Genomic DNA, 20,299 nt, shown 5'->3' on the forward strand with positions numbered 1-20,299 from the left:
AGTAAATATCTTAACAGGCAGTCCTCGACTTATGACCACAATTGGGACTCAAAAATGTATGGTCTTAACTGAGGCATTACATGGCCATACCTGATTTTATGACCCTTTTTGTCAAGTCATTTAGATGACATCATGTGATCACAATTTGCAGCTTTCCCTGTCAACTTTCCCATTGCTTTGCTTGTTGAAAGTCAGCTGGGAAGATCACAAATGATGATCATGTTCACTCCGGGATTCTGCAACTATTGTTAATGTGAGATGGTTGCCAACACCCAGATCACGATCATATGACCATGGGAATGCTATGACAGTTTTAAGTGTGAGGACCGGTCATAAGTCCCTTTTTTAAGCACCATAATAAATTTGAACGGTTGTTAAATGAATGGTTGTAAGTTGAGGACTACCTGCAGTTTAATAATTTGCTTTGGGGTGTGGTATTAATTGAACTCTGCAGTTCTGATCTCTCATACAAGATACAACCCTTTCAGATCAAGAAACTATTCCAGAGCTGATCCTGGCATAAAGTATGACATTCCAGTCAAGTCATTAAGAGGTTATTTTACACAACTTTCCGAAATAAAACTGACTCAGATATTTTGAGTTTTGTTGAAATCAAACACAGGACTGAATCTATACTTTCTGCTTGGCTCATCCCCAATGTATTCCGGTCATCATTTTCTGAGTGCAGGACAGAAAAAGTCCTCTTCCTCCCACTCTTAGCCCATTGAAAACATAACTTATGCCTGGTTTTCCACCATCGCTTCATAAGATGTTCACAGTGGATGGTCTTCAGCAATTTGTTCCATTCCAGTACAAGCCCCAGCTCGATGTAGCTGCACTATTTGACATGTAATATTCCCTTCCTATAGGTCCGTGGTGGCGAACCTATGGCATGTGTACCATAGGTGGCATGCAGAGCCCTCTCTGTTGGCACGCACGCTGTTGCCCCAGTCCTAGGCCTTCAACTGGGTTTTATAAAACCTTTTCACTTTCGGCCTCTGCCACCGTGTGCAAAAAATAAATAAATGATGATTTCCATTTTGCTCTATGAGTTCATGGTGACCTAACCCTAACCCTAAGTGGAATTTTCCTCCAATGGGATTTTCCCATGTATTTTACCAGGAAACATAGATAGGGCAGCCTAGAAAAGTAAGTGCCCTCCTAACCATACCCAAGCACTCTGACTTTGTTGGCGATGTCCATTTTGCTCTGTGAGTTCATGGTGAGCTAACCCTAACCCTAAGTGAAATTTTCCTCCAATGGGATTTTCCCATGTATTTTACCAGGAAACATAGATAGGGCAGCCTAGAAAAGTAAGTGCCCTCCTAACCATACCCAAGCACTCCGACTTTGTTGGTGATGTCCATTTTGCTCTCCGAGTTCATGGTGATCTAACCCTAACCCTAAGTCCATGGTGCCTAACCTATGGGATGCGTGCCACAAGTGGCATGCAGAGCCCTCTGCTCTCCGTTGCCCCAGTCCTAGCCTTCAGCTGGCTTTTATAAAACCTTTTCCCTTTAGGCCTCTGCCGCCATGTGCAAAAAAAAGGTTCAATCAATCAATTTCAACTTCTTGTGGGGGGGAAAAAGATCTCGCAAAGTTGGAATTAATTGATTGAACTTTTTAGTCCCATCCAGTCTGCCATTACCACCGCAGCCACACCCACCTAATGGGCCATGCTCACCCAATTGGCTACACCCACCCAATAGGCCACACCCACCTGGCACCCGATAAGTGGGTTTTGGGCCGCAGTTTTGGCACTTGGTCTCTAAAAGGTTCACCATCATTGCTATAAGTGGTTGCCACCTTATGCAGCCATTCATCCTGGGTTTCTCATCTGTTATGTTCTCTGATGGTCAACAGTTACTTTCAAAAAACATATAATCTTGAAGTTGTTTTAGCAATGGCCCTTTAATAAAACTATTCTCACCCCTAAATCCTCCTGCTCCATTCAACCCTTACATCTTCCCGTGAGCTTCCTTTCCATATCTGCCCAGGCTGAATGAAACGTTATCTGCTTCCTTTCCTATCCCCTCATCAGAGTTGTGCAAAGCTTCTCTTCTCTTCCCTTCCTCATTTTTACTGTGTGTGTGTGTGTGTGTGTGTGTGTGTGTGTGTGTGTGTGCACATATGCATGTGTGTTGAAATGGAGAAGCATTGCTACATTACATCCGTGAAACTGAATTATCAGTAAGGAATGAAATAAGAATCTGTTTCATGTTGCTTTGATTATAGTAGCATCACAGTATCACAAAGGGGATGGAAAAATGAAAAAAAGGAAAGGGTTATGTTAGTATTAAAAGTGATAATATTGGAAGGCAGACGGCATCCATGTGTGTAAATACTTGAAAGGAGAGGCAAAGCAAGGGGAATAGTGAAGAGGAACAATCTCTCAAGGGAAAAGGCAGTGTTGGTGCTCCAGTCTACACAGCTGATCAGTGAGACTTGCCTTCCTTGCGTGGATGGGAAGGCGAGAAGCAAAGGAATTGTCAATCAGCTCTCTTGGACTCTGTTGCCAACCGACTCAATCCAGGCTGAGCTTTCTGAAGTTGGCTTAAGAAACAGATGGAAGCAGCGTGGCAGAAAAGCAGCTTAGGCAGCAGTGCAGAATTACCAAAAGTCCTTCATTTAGTTTTAAGGTTGGAACTGAAGCTAATTTTCAGAGAGTTTCAATTACCGGTATGTCTTGTATGCAGCAGTTAGAACAAGAGCATTCCAGCCAAAATGGTCGATTTCTAGTTTGCAGTGGAAACAGTCAAGTGACCCTATTTCTTGCTTCAGCTTGTTACTCAGACAATATAATGTGCATACACAACAATAGTCATTTTTCTGGCTACAATCAGTCCAATTCTCAAGACTGGTATACCCAAAACAATTGCTCCAAACAGTTTTTTATGACAGTTAGCTTTGCACAGATGGAAAGGGCAAGAAGCCGGGGAATGATCAATCAGGTCTTCTGGCAGGCATGCTTCAGACTAATCAGGGCCAGAGGAGTGCTATTTAAATAGACATTTGACCCTTAGAATAGTTATAAAATTGAGGCTCCTATGGAATACTTCTTTGGGGACAGAGGATAACAAGGCATATGTCATATTTTTGTTTTCTTTGTGACTTTTCAATATCCCACCCCAACGTTTTCTTGATTGGGGCAGGGAATAAATATTATTAAATGGAAACACAAACCGGAGTAGAAGGCTAACAGAGAAAGTCTTATGGCAAATCTAAAAATAAGCAGAAAAAGAAAGGTCTCTGTTAAATGTTAAGTGCATGAATATCTACCATTGTTAGCAGCACTACCACACAGACAAAAATAATAATAATTGGAAGAATTGATTTCTTATTTCTCCAAATAAGAAAACGGCTTACTGAGGGGGGTCAGTGGATTTTTAGGAGATGAGAATGCTCTTTTATATTAATAGAAGGCTTTGAAAAGCAAGAAAGTGAAGACATGGATAAAACATCTTTCATCCTCTCTCTGTCTAATTAAAACTATCACCCGCTCCATTAAATTAAATCTAAATTGAAATTTAGGCAGAATGAACTACCTATGATAGTTAGGAAAGGAGCATAATGTGCTAGGATGGTTTTCCTTTCTCTTACCTGTGTGACACTTTTGGTTTATAAGATAACTTCCAGGTGCCATGCAAGTGCTGGTTTATCACCTATAAACCCTTTGTGGCATAGGCCTGCTCATCTGAGGGATTATCTAACTTCAATAGATTATGCCCTTTCTCTTTGATCAGACACAATTAGCATGGTGTGGTCAAACAATCCTTCCTTCAGTTTCTCTTCAGTGGCAGTTAGATCCTGAATGGTTCACTGTGACAATTGTTCTTTAAATTCCTGCTGGTTCACTCCAAAACTGCACCCAGCTCCCACTTACAGTTTAACCAGTAACCCTAGAGTTATGATAGCCCTTTCTGCTGCACCAGTCTAGGCAGGAGAATTCAGAAGATAACAGTCCAATTACAAGAGGCAAGGGAAAAACTATTACATGACCTAAAACAGAACAAAATACTTAATATTCTTCATATGCAAATCAGTCGTATTTTGGTGTAAACTCAAAAGAAAATACCACCATCAAGTACCAGGTTTTTTGTTCTGTATATGACTCACTTGAAACATCTGTATCCAAACCATTTTCCACACCTGTAGATAAGATTTTCTTGCCTAATTCCATCCTGGACTAATTTCCGTAAGAGAGAGGAAAGTATAGATGAGGCAAATCATAATAAGGTATGGCAGGGTATATATAAGAATGTCCCAGCAAATTGCAAAGTCTGCTTTATGATAGGCTATGCTTAGTAGTTACGGTTTTTAAGAGTATTGTGTATTAAAATTGTGCTAACATTGGATGTTCCCGCTTTGACAACTGATGAAAATGCAGTCATTTTCTCTTCTCCTTTTCTATGCTTTTTCTTGCTTTTAGGAATTAGGTGCAGCAGGGAGGGGGGTTGGAATGAAAGCTCAGCTAGTCATAAGGATAACACTGCTGTGGGAACCCAAGGACAAGCTGATAACGTTTTGGTGGGCTGAGGAACTGGGGAGAAAGCCAGTGCTTTTCTCTAATAGGGGAATGTGATTTATGACAGTTCACTGAAGGTGGGAATTGTACTTTGTTATTTTGTATCTGGGGGAAAGGAATTTAGTTTTTGGGTCCAACTATGTAGTGCTGATATTTTGTTTCCCGAATGAAACGTTTTTTAAGGAAGAATTTTGCCTTGAAGTTCTTTCGATGGGTTTCATCTATCGGACCCATGACAGAGCAGAGTTTAACATAGCTACTTAAGAGCCACTACTCATGCAACATGTCCACTACTTCCAAGTTAATTGTGAAGCTTCATGCTCACATGCCATTATCGATGCTGGACAGAAAAGAAGATTCACTGAAGTTTCTCCTGCTGAGCTAAAGGAATGAGGGTGGAAAGAGAACCTTTGAAGTGAATAGAGGCCGTTGTCCACTGGCAGGAAATTCTGCCTTTCCCATCCCCTGACTTCTCATGCCGCCTTCCTATACTACAGTTCACATGTTTTGGTGCAACACCATCATCTTTAAAATGAGAATGGTTTTATTTTTGTTATATTGATGCAGTAGCAAAGAGAGGACCATGAGGATTGCACAAGCCTGTGACTCAAGCTGGTGTTTGATTTGTGGGCTCGTGCATTGTCAGGTGAAGGAAACCATTGTCAGCTGAGCCATGAAATTCAAAATGACCTCATCACGAACTATCGTTGTCATTGGGACATTCTCAGGTCTCTTTGTAGGGAAATTGGGGAGAGGTTCTTTGTGGAAATACCTTAAAAAGGAGTGTCAGTGATTTGGACGGTTTGGCTTAAATTCAGTAAGAACTGTAACTGAGAGAAGTAGTGCATAGAGCATGAAATATTCACTGACATTATTGCAATACTTCCTATGTCACTGAGACATCATTCTTACTGAGATTAGTTTTTTATAGATTCCAAAATTAGTGATGATAATAACATAAGTATGTTTCACTTAATTTAATGCACCTTAATTTTAAGAGAATCCTTATTATGTGCATGTTTAAAGCTAAAACAAGTCAATCATTCTCTTGATTCATTTCCTTTCTTAATTTTCTTTCCAAATAAAAGCTCTGGATTCTATAAGAGTTTTACCCTGCCCATGTGATTAGAAGACATATTCAAATGCTTCTTTGAGAAATGTTTGGATAGACCTCTTACAGCAGAGCATGCGCATTAATACATTAGTCTGCAAATTAAGTTGTGTTTCAAATCTAGTTCCAAGAGTCAGTAGATCCCAATGGCAATAGAAACAGCTTTGTAACAGCTGGCAATAGAAACAGCTTCTGTTAGACAGAAAAGGAACTAATTCCTTGTATAAAGGATTTTCTGCAGCCATTACATGATGCAGATAGAATATGCACACGAACTGAAGCACTGTTCTTTTAGTGATAAGCTTCTAAACCCAAAAAGCTCTAAGATGGATAGGATGTTGAAAATCTGTTTATTATGTGCACTCATTGTAAGGTAGTAAAACAAAGAGGAGCTGAGATACTAGCCAACCAATGTATAATAATAAAAAAGATGGCAATTTATTTATTTGTTTCATAGCATGAAAATTTGTTTTATGGTATGTAATTTATTTATTTGCTGCTAAATTCAAGGCTTTTAGTACACATTTTTTTGCTTTACAGAAAAGGCAGATGTTCTCCTACTTCGTGCTGGCTTGCCATCCCATTTTCACCTTCAGCTTTCAGAAATAGAGTTCCATGAAATAATAGGCTCAGGTAAAGATAAGTGGAAAAATATGTTCATTTTAGCATATGCACACATATACTTATCGGTGTGTTCTTAATTTGTTGCAGGATCATTTGGAAAGGTGTACAAAGGAAGGTGCAGAAATAAAATAGTTGCAATCAAACGGTAACATTAATAGCATCTTCACTTATTTTATTAATTAATTACAATTTTGAAGTTGCACACACACACATATGTGTGTGTGTGTGTGTATAATATTCTTTTTTTTTCTTTATCAGTTACCGAGCCAATACCTATTGCTCTAAATCAGATGTCGATATGTTTTGCCGTGAAGTTTCCATTCTGTGCCGACTCAATCATCCTTGTGTTATTCAATTTGTTGGTGCTTGCTTGGACGATCCAAGTCAATTTGCCATAGTCACTCAATATATATCTGGAGGTTCTCTCTTTTCACTGCTGCATGAACAAAAAAGGTAATTGGACCTACATCAAGTAAGTAGCTACTCCCAACCATGTTAAGGCAGAGGGGATTGGCCAGAGGTCAGCACTCAAGGAGAGCTTCTTGCATGGATTCCATGAACTTGTCCAAAGCCCACAATGACCCTATCTATAGTTAGCCGGAAGAGAGAAGATGATCAAAGTAGAGAGAACTCCTTAGTGATTCAATCTAAAAGGAAAGATGAAGAAAGGGGATGAGGCAAGAGGAAGGACTGCAGAAGGAGGAAAAAAAGGTGATGTGACACTGGTATGAAAGAAAGTGAGAAAAAAGTAAAGTGTACAATGCAAAAATATAAGCAGAACTAGCAGCTTGGAAAGTAGAGTAAGTCAAGAGCATGAGTAGGTTGCATATTACAACAGAGATGTATAAAACAGAGAGGGTGAAGTTCCTTAGAGGCAGTGACGTCGTCAAGCAGGGTTCATGAATTTATAGAACCAGCAAAAATTTCTGCTTCAAATCTAAGCTATAGTTTCAAGTTCCCAGCAAATGACGGCCACTACCAAATAATTACTGTTGGTAATATCTTTCTGATTCCAAGAATATTTATAGAGATGAATTATATACCTTACCTATATATTCTTCCAATATAAGACAAGGTACACAAAAGCAGTTGCTTTGTTACTAAAAATCCAGTTAACTGATTTAATAAACTGTAGCGATCATTCGTCTGATGTAGAGTTTTTCTTTTTCTTTTAGTCACAGATTATTTCATATACCTTTCCATGGGGAGGCTGTGGCAATTAGCTTTGGGGGAAAATATTGAACTTTTCTCAGTTATATTGACACAAATTCATCGATGGAGATAACCAGTTGGAAAAATAATCCATGTCTAAATTTCATTCTGGCAGGTGTTGGTTCAGGAGACTTCCTGGCATAAGTCAACTCACTTTCTATAGACATGATTTTAAATAAGAGATGCTGATACAGGCATCCTTCCCTTATCACATGGGTGTTAAACTCGGTGATGTACCTGGCATATCATGACGTTTTACGACATTTTTTGCCTTTATGGAGCTGGGGTTGGTGTGGCTTGCACATGACACATCCAGCCTGCAGGTTGCCAGTTTGACACCCCTGCCTTATCACAAGGAAACTAATCTGATGTCAGAATAACAGAATAACAGAACTGGAAGAGACCTTGGAGGTATTTCCAGTTCAATCTCCTGCTGAAGCAGGAAACCCTATCCCATTTCAGACAAATGGGCTATCCAATCTCTTCTTAAAAACCTCCAGCGTTGGCGCACCCACAACGTTTGGAAGGAAGTTGTTCCACTGATTAATTGTATTTCAGAAAATTCTTCCTTAATCATGATGTCCATCTTGACATCATAACACATGGTCCCTTTTCTTTTATTTATGTTGCAATATTGCATGAATTGCAATGTATGGCAGTGAAAGTTGGACCATAAAAAAGGCTGAGCGCCAAAGAATTGAAGCCTTTGAACTCTGGTGCTGGAGAAGACTCCTGCGAGTCCCTTGGACTGCAAGGCGATCAAACCGGTCAGTCCTAGAGGAGATCAACCCTGACTGCTCTTTAGAAGGCCAGATCCTAAAGCTAAAACTCAAATGCTTTGGCCACCTAATGAGAAGGAAGGGCTCACTGGAGAAGAGCCTAATGCTGGGAAAGATTGAGGGCAAGAGAAGAAGAGAATGACAGAGAATGAGGTAGCTGGATGGAGTCACTGAAGCAGTAGGCGTGAGCTTAAATGGACTCCAGAAGATGGTAGAGGACAGGAAGGCCTGGGGAAACATTGTCCATGGGGTCGCGATGGGTCGGACATGACTTCGCAACTAACAACAACAACATTGCATGAAAGTGTTTTGCCCCTTGCTCTCCTATGGACTACTATGCATGCTGAAATTTCACTTAAGGCCACTACCGTCATTATTATCCATAGGCCACGTTCTCCATTGGAGTGCCTGGTTGAATTGATTTACTCATTATGATTCAAAGGATCATACTGGAGATTTTTTTTAAAAATCCAAAAATGAAAACACTAAATCAACAAATATTTCCCTTCTTGATTGGATCATTTTCTCCATCCCAGGGTTTAAATAGAGTTGGTTACAAGTATACCAATGGTATTTTGAAAATATGGCTGAAAGTCAGCACAAGTTATTTATGATTGTTATGTAGGAAACAGTAGCTGCACCATAAAGAATCTTAGGCAAATGTGTTTCTACATTTGCCCATCTATTCTCTCCATATTGATTAATAGATATGTTTGCCATCTGTCTCAGAAACATTGCAATTTGCAATACACTAATAAGTACAGGAAAGGATTATGCGTAACGATTGGGTTTAGGCTTCCTCCATGAAAATAACAAATCTATTCCTTTTACACCTGCCTCAGGGGAGCTTCCATTTAGCATGAGATTAGTAAGGCATGAGCATAATTTCCAGGAACAACATGAATTGTTCTTGTGGAGCAAGGTGGGCAAATAATGAGATCATGATATCATTTCACAAATGATGCTACTTATATCCTTGCATCAGATATTATGCCTTGACTAGCGCAAATGACATAATTGCATCCTTTTCACAATACACCAGTCATCATTTTGATGTCCTAGTAGTAATGAATGCTCATGCTCATTGTGAGGCATGTTCTACCTGCTCTTTTCCCCCATGTTTTTCTAAACATTATTGGACTATCAAATCTATGATTGGAAGTTATTAGAAGAGGAATTAGAATAGTAGGTAAATGAATATCTTATCTAAGTTCTAATTAAAAGCAAACCTATTTCAAATTAGAGATAATTTCTCATTTTAAATTGCTTAGAGAGACAAATTGATTTGCTTATGACAAATACTAGTTGTCAATTTACTTACTAATCATGAGGTCTGACAAATTCATTTCACCTGTCTCTAATTTGATGAAGACAAGTCTTTTTTCTATTCTTTTCATTGCAGAAACCTTGACTTGCAATCCAAATTAATCATTGCAGTAGATGTTGCTAAAGGTATGGAGTATCTTCACAATCTTACCCAGCCAATTATACATCGTGACTTAAACAGGTACATTGCAGTTGATGAAGCTCAAATCATTAACCATAATTCTGAAATGTATGTATGTATGTATGATGGCAATATCATAATGCTTTCATAAACTGACCAAAATTGTGCTCAGAAAAAGGACAATTTGATAACAGTGGCCTGAACAGAGTTAAGGAGTACCTGAAAATGCATGTTCAGGTGAATTTTAAAAATTTCAATCACCAGAGAAATCAGATTCAGGCAGTTCAAATGGGTATAAAGATTTACTGCAAGCTTAAGATTTCTATAAAAATCTGACCTACTAACAGTCAAGGAAAATGAGCTGGAATAAGAAGGCATTCAAGGTGGGCTGGACTTAGATCTCTTATGGGTGTGCAGGAACCCATGACACATTTGACCCCTTCCCTGGCCATCTCCTACAAAAAAAATGAGGACTACCAACCTTCCATATTTCAATTTTTCCTTAAAATAAAATAAAGACCACAGCTCTGGCTGTTTTTTTGGTGAATATGTCAATTCTAAGAATTCCAAAACAAAAAACTGAACGTTATATATATGTAATCCATAGTCCTATATAGGCCCATGGACAACATCCATAGGATTATTTCTATTCCCTCTGATATTAAACTTTGGCTTAGCATCTTTGCAGAAAAACCCAACATGGAATCCTCTTTTTCTGCCACCCTTTATGATTTTTTGCATCAAAGATTGAAAGAAGTGACTTGAGTAGCACTGAGGAGGCCAAAACACCAAACAAACCGGTCTCGTTGTATTCTTTCACATTCTGCACAAAAGAAACTCTTTAGAAACGAAAAAGGATGAAAATATACTTAGGTATCTCTCCTCAGTTCTGCCTTGTTGGCCTTCAGGTCAGAGGAGTAGTTCTGCCTCATTATATTTTGTTTCATAGCCATGATTCCTTTACCAAAAAGTATAGGATAAAACTACCAGGGAGAAAATGTGATATAAATAGTCTATTAACTACATGTCTCTGAGCGTATGTGACTAGGAACAGAAGGCAGGTAGCAATAGAAAGCCAACAATTTGTAGGAAGAATGTATAAAGGTTGGAGGGGAAAAAATTAAATCTGTTTATCTCCTATTGAGATATAACTCGCTCAGTATAGGGAGATAATTGATCCATTGAAACTTCTTGAAGCAGACCAAGCCTGTCCCTTAGTTTTTGATGGAGAAGTCTTTTGCTTGGCATTTAATAGTTTTATAAATACTTTTGATGTCTCTTATCCTTTCTTGATGCCAGGCTCTGCCAATTATATCAGGGGAGATGAAGTAGCCCACTGACTTGGAAGTAATCTTCCCTAGCTCATTTCTTAAAACCGCCTGCAACTTTTGAGTTTCATTGTAATAATTAATTCCTAATTTGAAAGACATCAACTCATTCTCATGCCTGAGATAATTTTGGAAGTAATTAATTCATCCATCCTGATTTATTAACTCAGTGGGAATGCAGGTGATTATTATTAGAACAGCCTACCAACCTGCTCTGTATTGTAGACATTTACTTGAATCTGATATGTAAGAAAACCAAAATGTACACTTTGCAAAGAAACAAAAGTTTAGATTCTTATGTTTTACTGATACTCATTTTAACATTTTAAAAATAACATTTTTCACTTTCAAAAGTACATTTTTCCCCAAAATTAAAAATACTTTCCCCCCCTTCAGGTTACCTCATCTTGAATCAATAAGGTCAAACAAACATAATTAAAAGAATAAGATGCTCTCCACAATCAAAGAGTTACTCATACTTGCAGAAGTTCCCAGCAATATCAGAAAATACAGGTAGTCCTTGACTTACAACAGTTTGGTTAGTGACTGTTCAAAGTTACAAATGGCACAGAAAAAAGTGACTTATGACCATTTTTCACACTTACGACCATTTTGGCATTCCCCAGGGTCATGTGATTTACATTCGGATGCTTGACAACTAACTCCCATTTATGATGGTTGCAGTATCCTGGAGTCATGTGATCACCTTCTGACAAGCAAAGCCAATGGGGAAATTAGATTTACTTAACAACCATGATATTAATGTAACAACTGCAGTGATTCACTTAATAAATGAGGCAAGAAAAGTCGTAAAATGGAGCAAAACTCACTTAACAAATTTCTCACCTAGCAGCATAAATCTGGGGTTTAATTGTCATAATTTAAGGACTACCTATGCTTTCAGGGGTGGGATGGGATAGGACAAATTGGAGAGGAATCTGATTCATAATCTAATTCATTCAGGAACACATCCACAACATCAGGCTAGATTTTTCTGAGTAAAGCACAGAGAAATCCACTTTTGTAGCCCTTCTTCTCCTTATATCACTCTTAGGACTGCCATCATATATAAACTAAATAGATGAGTTGTGGCCTGTATTTTGTATTATATACAAATGTGTATACATTTTGTCAGGCATGTACAGGATTATAGAACTACCACCTTTGTCATGACATTAGAATAATTATTTTGTGTACATTTTTATCTCATGTCTAGAGATGAACTCAGTGAAAGCTCCATAGGAAAGTTCACAGTATTTTAAATTATGGCTGTATACATCTACTATTGATATTTGATATTAAACTCAAACTTATATCTGCTTGCCATGTGGATATGAGGAAGAATATTGCTTCGAACAAATTCACTGGTTGAGATAAATAATAAACAAAATGGCATTATAAGACCTCTCCCCCCTTTCAACAGCCTGTCATCTTTGACTATTAATCTGTAGCAAGCTCAAAGCTTTGCAATAAGTTTAGCTGCACGGATATATTCCAGGGCTAGTAGCTCCTTTGTCAGGGAATGAAATGGGATTTATCTCTTAAAGCTTTGTGCAGAAACAGAAATCTCTTGCATTTCTAGGCTGTGTAGTAGAGGCAGTGGCTGACAATAGCTGTTCAGTTTCCTATATCCACAGAGTATTAAGAATGGTATAGTGTATTTCATTACATGTTAAGATCAATATGACACTTCCATTCTGTTTTTAGCTAAAATCTGTTGTATGTATGCCAGCACTTCTCGCAAGATAGGAGAACAAAAATGGAAAGCCAGCACTCTATGGATGATAAAAATAATCATCATGTCTGTATAGTTGCATAGAAGACAGAATGCTGTCATGGTGTATGCAGGGTTATTAACTTTTTTACTTACACATGTCTCATGGTTCCGAAATTTAGAACAAATTGCAAAACGAAGGCTTACTTGGCACACAATTGCTTTATTTTGCTATTTTGCCTGAATATCTTAATACTAGTTATTATTTATTATTTAGCATTGGTTCAGAACATGACAAAGAGAAATAAACATATACACACAATCCACCTAATTTTATACAAAATCACCTACATCTGTAGCATCCCTTAAATTACCTGTGCTTCCTGGGTGTCAGCAAGCAGATACAGCCTTACTGCCCCCCTGGGCCTCACGGCCATGACAAACAAAAGAGTGTCTATAATTAATACTAGTGAAAGATATGTGTGCTAGCCTCACTTAATATGTCTCCATCTTCTCTGCATTAAATGAAGTGGTCCATCACAAGCTTCTATTGATGTTCATATAAACACTCAGATATGCAGGTAGAGTAAATTTTAGGATATTGCAGGTATAATAGTGAGCACAATAACCATGCTTCTCCTATTCATGTTAGTGGGCTACACAGTATTATTGAGTCATATATTGATTCCTACTAGCATATTTATATCCACCAAGAGAACACCTTAAATCTAGGCTTGCTGACTTCTTTGTTGATTTAAGAAAATTTATATGGTTGCCAATTTTCATATGAAGTCTGGGAGGCTAAAAGTGTTTATTAAAAACAATTTAATATAACCTTTACAAATCAAGCCAAAAACCAGAATAAAGCATCTAAGGCACCATATAACATACCCAGATACACAAATGTATCTGTTTGGGGCTTATTTAATATCCTTATCCAGGACCTAGATGAAAAGTCAAGTCTTCAAAGTCTTCTGGAAGACCAGGATAGTGAGGGTCTCAGGGAGGAGGCTATTCCACAGGATCAGCCTAGTACCATGCAGAGAAGACATGACTCTATATTCCTCAAGATAACTTTGTTTAATGGAGGGACCTCGTGCACACCTATGTGTCAAATCTAATGGGACAAGCAGAGACCTTTGGAGATAGGTGTTCCTCCAAGTAACCTGGACTGCAGGGCTTTGAAGGCAATAACCAAAACCTTGAATTGTATCCAGAAGCATATTGGAACCAAATGCCATTTGCACAACAGCAGTGTAATCCAAATAAACTGGGCAAGTCTAAAACTATAGGTGTTATTGCATTCCGAGTTGGTTAAACCTTCCACTATTTTTGAGGACATCCTCACATAGAGCACAATGCAGTAATTCCATTGGAGGGTGACGGTGATCATAGTCTCCCAGTTTCGGAGCAGGTACTTAGGATTTGCGCCAAAGCCCCACCAGCCATAACTGTCACCTGCTTTTTGAAGACTCCAGAATTGTGCAGCCCCTCTTTCTGGAGGAATATTTTCCATTGAGAGTTAAAGATTAAACATCTATGGTAATGATCCCCAAACTTTCTGGCTTTGTGGACTGGTGGTGGTGGTGTCAGGGTGAGACAAGATGGTTTGAGCATGCTGCTTGCACAAATGCAGTTTTATGTGCTCACGCACTTGTCCCACACTTGCGCGGCCTGGTACCAGCTACGGCCTGGGGGTTGGGGACCCCAATCTAGGGTACTCAAAACACACTCAGTCTTACTAAAACTGTGTTACAGCTTATTTATCCCCATCCAGACCTTCACACTGCTGGAGCCAAGTAAGAATTTAGGTAGCATCACTTGTCCAGCCAAGGGTGGATAGGTATAACTGAATATCATCAGCATTCTAATATTTCACTTTGTACTAATAGATCACCTCACCCATTGGTTTCATGTTAAATGTTCTTGATATATTATAAAATATATGTGTAAAATAGGAGTGGTGTAAAGCCCAGAGGCACCCTATATAGAAGAAGGAGCCTAGAACTAGACCTCTCCCCCACCATACCAGCACTGAATAAAACTAGTCTCAGAGAAAGGAGGGATGCCACCACTCTTTTTAGAGGAATACTTAATAAATATGGCTATAATATTTAGAGGAATACTAATGGCAGTATTCTGAAAAATAGCAGCCTGAACTTCAAATATAACTAATGGCGGGTGCAGTAGAGGAGGATCAGTGTCAGGAGACCCAAATCTTCATTCCCAAGAACAGCCTTTTGTAACTAATTATAGTTCATTAATCAAATAAAGTGGAAACCCTGTCATTAAGCTTTTGAATAACCATTTCTCAACAATTCATAACTAGACTTCCTGCACCTGACAGGCAGCGAAAATAAGAAGTGTGTTAAGTATTTATTGCAGTATAAAAAAAAGCAGCGGATGCTACCTGCAAAGTTCTTACAAGACTTAAAAGAATGTGCCATTACCCTTAAACTTGCCTGTCAGATCCTCAGATTTTCTTAACAAGAAACAGTAATGAGTCAGACAATAATGAAAGTGATGATTAGTTTCTTGCTTCAATACTGACTCCTTTAAACTGAAAAGTATATGTGTGTTTTTTTAAAAAAAAGTTTGTCCTTACTACATCTTCAACAAAGTGCTGCCCTAGATAGCCCTTGTCCATACAAATATAGTAGAATCCAATAAATTCTAAATGTTATTTTTATTTTTTTCCCACCAGGGCATATTATTTTCTGTTCTATAAGTCACTGCTCTTAATTCATATTCTGGCTATAGAAATTAAGACACTCTCTCGATGTCTAGTCAATATAGGAACCTCGAATTCTTTAATCAAGTGATCTCTTAACATCTGCATATCAAGTTGATTTATTGATCTACCACTAGATCGTCATGACTTATGTAGGCAAAATGGTGCATCATAGGGCAATAATTTTTGAACAAAGGTACTTCAGATGGTCTAACTTACAGAATGTGTCCAAAATCTGGGATCCATGATTCCCAAAGGAATGAAATTTGGGGAGGTTGTGGCTGCTTCAATGCTATTGGCTGCTGCTTCACTGCTGGGCAGTTCTTTCTATGATGTGATCTTCCTTTTCAATGTTCCATGACTGTTCCCAGCCACTCTTGTAATGCTTCCTCCCCAACATCATTGCAAGAAATTGACTCATCATGTGGCTCTACAAGAAGCAATAATTTTAAAGTACATGAAGAAAGACCTGGGTATTTTTATTGCTTTAAATGCCCCTTCTAAGGCAGAAGTCCCCGACCTTTTGGCACCAGGGACCAGTTTCATGGAGAAAGATTTTTCCATGGACTGGACAGTGTGTGGTTTTGTGTGCTGCCTGCATCCCCATGGATGGGGCTTTGCTTGTTTGTGCAGACCGGTTGCTGGCATGCCACAGACCAGTACTGGTCCATGGACCAGGGGTTGGGGACCCCTGTTCTAAGGCACCAAACATTCACATGTTTTATCCCATCTTTGATCAGAAAATAGTACTCTATCCTCTATATTTCTTCACAACAATCTGTGAGGTAGGTTGGGCTGAAAGTCACCAATAGGGCTGCTATGGCCACAGATGCTATACAAACTGGATCTATCTGGTGTCAGTCAAATACATGAGCAACTATACTTTAGTCCTTGCCTATCCTGCTTCATTTATCAACCACATCCTACTCTGAAACTGAGTACAGACTGGATCCTCCTTTCACCACAAGAGATCAAATAGACTGGTACTGCCCTAGCCCTCAGGAGGTAACCTCATTCTATTTTTATACTGTCTCTGATGGCTTCCTACAACTCAGTGGAAAAGCCAGCAGAGATTTCAAATTGTTCTGAGGCAAGAAGGGTAATATACAACATTGCGGCAAAAGTTAAAATAAAGTAAAAAAATATCATCAGTACTACAGACTATGAAAAGGGCTACACAGCTCTGGAATTACAAGGAAAGGTACCTAATGAAATGACAAGAAAAGATGGAGGAAGAAAGGGAAAATCAACCTGAGACTGTGACAAACACAAATTACTGGGAAGGTTCTTCAACACAACAACAACTTCCTTCAACAACAAAACCTCAACAGAGAAAGTGCAAGTCAAAACGCACAACTTGCACAATGTAATATTTCTGTTGATGTTGGTGCCGTGGCCTAAGTCTGCCCTCACTGTCATGTGTTCCTATTCCCTAGAGATACCACCAAGTTCATTTGTATAAAAGGAAAAGTCATGAGAGACAATTTGCAACTTCTACCTAATGAACTTCTTAATTTATATAATAATGATGAACCTATTGCAAACAAATTCAGAAAGAACATCATACAATACAATCGCCTCTTCCAAAGAACATCCTTTGGTGCCAAAGAAGTCCTTTCAATGAGTAACAGATTGGATATTTAATGCTAGACCCCAACCAGCAAACCAAACTTACTCAAATTTACTGCATGGTTCCTCAAGATAGAGTAGAAGAATGGGTATACTCCACAATGATAGAATTTAATATGAGATTTTTTTAATTATTGGGGAAATACTACAACAGAATGAAACCGATACATTGTGTTCCTTTGACTTGCAAAAGAACAAATTTGAGACACGCCATATACATTTAATGCATATCAAATAATTCATCACAAGAATGAACTAAATAACCTTTTAAGGGGAGGGTATATTTTCCAACAATATGTAGTTGATGTGAGTTCTAAGATTGAATGCAAGAGACTGAGTTTCAGCTGAATGACTGAATGACCTTTAGATCAACAACATGCAAAGGCCTAACTGATGCATTGAATGAAACTGATGATTTTAGAAACATCAGATAGTGCATCATCCTCTCTTTAACATTTGTTGGTGAACCAAGTTATGTGATGAAACTTTGTCCAGATGCCATGATGTTTAAATGGAAGTAGGGCAATGCTTCATTTTTCATTATGATAGCAGGCAATCCAAATCCATGGCCAAAAATGTGACAGCATCTTTTTTTTAATCATCAGGCAAATGATCAGTCAGATTTAAACACAAGAGCCTTCAACTTGAAGATGAATGTTCACAAAGTACCTTACTGGAAAACATAGTCTCTTTGGTAGGTGTATGGCTTATGTGCTAAGTATCAAAAGCAGGGGCTATGTGACCGAATGTGGTTGGCTGAATTCCCAGGAGGGAAGAGGTACATTCCAATGGAATAAGTGACAGTTAAATCCAGCTATTTTATGTGAGAGAAAGAGGGTGAAGACAGGCCCTCCCTAATAGTTCTCAAAGAATATGGTATATGCAGATAGTGGAATGCTTAATCTGGCAAGATTCTGTCTATAGGTGTGGAAACCATAAAGACCTCAGTTTGGAGATCATTCTTGGGCCTCACTTGCACTGTCTTCTGTAGCTTCATGAAGTATCCAAACCAAAACCACAGGATTATGATACATTTGTGCATGTTGAAGCATGCCCAAATAAAGATCCAGAGCTGTATAAACTGATGCTGATCCATGGTCTGTATTGCAGCAGAAATTCATCATGTTAGAAGAATTGTACATGCAATAAGAGGAATCCAAAGCTATTCAATGAGCATGCAAGATATGATGGTGATTCATATCCTATACACAGGAGATAGTTTTCAGAAATGGGAGGATTTGAAGAACTTCAAGTAGGATGACCAAATCAAACTACAACTTCTCAGTGAGTGATGCACAAATATTGAAAGTATTCAATTGTCATCTTAATCTAGAAATATACTAATTTGTCAAATCCATCATTAAATATACCATAAAGGGGAGCAATCAGGCAATTTTTGCATTGAACAGAGAAGACAAAATCACACAGTACTTGATAGATAGATATATTGGCTCCTCTGAAGTTGTTGCATTGATACTTGGATTTCAAAGTCATGAGAGGGAACCAGCCATTGTTTGCCTTCATGTGCACCTTCCACAACACCATAAAGTAGTCTTGATGCATTTTCTGCATCCCATGAGAAAAGCACATCTTCCTTCCCTTGTCCTTACCACTTTCTACAGAGGGACGATCAAGAGCATCCTGTCATATGGCATTACAGTCTGGTTTGGAAGCATTACTGCTTCAGACAGGAAGGCAGTGCAGAGAGTGGTGAAGATGGCAAAAAAGATTGTTGGCAGTTCCCTCTCTTCCATCCAGGACATAGCATATAAGCGTTGCTTGAATAGGGTCCACAAGATTGTCTGGGACACTACACATCCTCTTCACAAACTGTTTTCCTTGTTACCTTCTGGAAGGAGGCTTCGTGGTATCCGAAGCAGAACATCCAGATTCAGCCATAGTTTCGTTCCATACAGTGTTAACCTTGTGAACTCTAAAGCGTCCTCTATCCATAAGATCTTCAAGATGTCAGTGATTAATATTTACATGCTATTTATACATAAGGGTGAAGGTTTATATATATGTTGTATATAGCATGTTTAAATGTGTGTTATGTATGTGTTCACTTTACAGAGCAAGCAACTAAATTTCATTTTTAATATGTGCCAATGTGCCCACAGTAAAAAAATGACAATAAAGATTATTTTCTTATCTTTTGAGAAAAAGTTGCTGTGCAACTGAATAATGATATAGCAAGGATCACTTTAACAAAGTTCATGGATCTTTGCATATGCAATCCATCTGCAAAAGCACTGTACCATATGAATATTCCAACATTCTATATTGTACCATTATGCAACTTATGGTTAACCAAACTGTATTTTTTAATGTAATGGAAGAGAGAAATCATTAAATATATATGAAAATTATGTCAATAATCAAACTGATATCTTGGATTAATTTTAAATATGTATTTCAGTTAAATAAACTTTAATTTTTATTCTGGCCCCACCTACTTTTTAGAGGATGAGCCATTTGACAGACAAGTTGTGGTCTGTGGTACCAACAAAATTGTACAGCTCTGTCAAAAGAGTCTAATGATAAGCATTTTCCCCTTCCTATCAATGAAGAAGAATATAATTATAGGCAATTATTATTCAGATTATTGAAAAAACATTGTTCCTTACATTATACTTGATGAAATTTGCCAATCGGACAGTGTTCATGGACTGAATTAAATAGGCTTCTGCATGTATACATTCATGTTTAAGAAACGACTCTAGTGTAATTTTGTGGTCTTGATATTATACGAGTTGAAAGCTAACAAACGCTGTTGATCTGTATCAACTTTTGAGAAAATTCCTCCTTTGTCAAGAAAACATGAAGTAATGAAAGCACCATAATAAAAAAAGACACCATAGCAATTCAGTTTTATTTTAAAGCATAACAGTTGAGTATGTCAAGACCTAGCTTTCTTCATGACTAAGCCTCATTTATGGGTCTAACGATTTGTAAAAGTTTGTAAGAACTGGCTTGGAGATTCAGATAAAAAGAGCCTGTGGCAACTCTGTAGTAATGGGTACAGGTGTCTGCAACTCTTTGTTATACTTACAAAAAAAATCCTCTCATAAAATCTTAAAATAGCAGTTGCCTTTCATTAAAGCTTTAGTGTATTAAGGTTAGAAGGATCCTTCACTGACCCCATTTCTTTGGAGAAGAAAAGCACATTTAATAGGCATTGCCTGTCTCTTGCCCTGAA

At 38.2% G+C, this 20,299-nt stretch overlaps 1 protein-coding gene across 1 annotated transcript in view; it reads left to right on the top strand.

Moving 5' to 3' along the window:
- LOC310639069 (serine/threonine-protein kinase TNNI3K) overlaps window positions 1-20,299 on the top strand; it is a gene marked incomplete at both ends in the record, with an annotated part of 213,262 nt that overhangs the window by 71,728 nt on the left and 121,235 nt on the right. Inside the window, 4 exons of the mRNA XM_083360468.1 lie at window positions 6,177-6,269; window positions 6,348-6,405; window positions 6,519-6,713; window positions 9,654-9,758. Of these exons, the coding sequence (XP_083216594.1) occupies window positions 6,177-6,269; window positions 6,348-6,405; window positions 6,519-6,713; window positions 9,654-9,758 (451 nt within the window). The remainder of the gene's footprint in view (window positions 1-6,176; window positions 6,270-6,347; window positions 6,406-6,518; window positions 6,714-9,653; window positions 9,759-20,299) is intronic.

Source organism: Vipera ursinii, assembly GCF_947247035.1.
Source record: "Vipera ursinii genome assembly, chromosome: 3".
NCBI classification, from domain to species: domain Eukaryota; kingdom Metazoa; phylum Chordata; class Lepidosauria; order Squamata; family Viperidae; genus Vipera; species Vipera ursinii.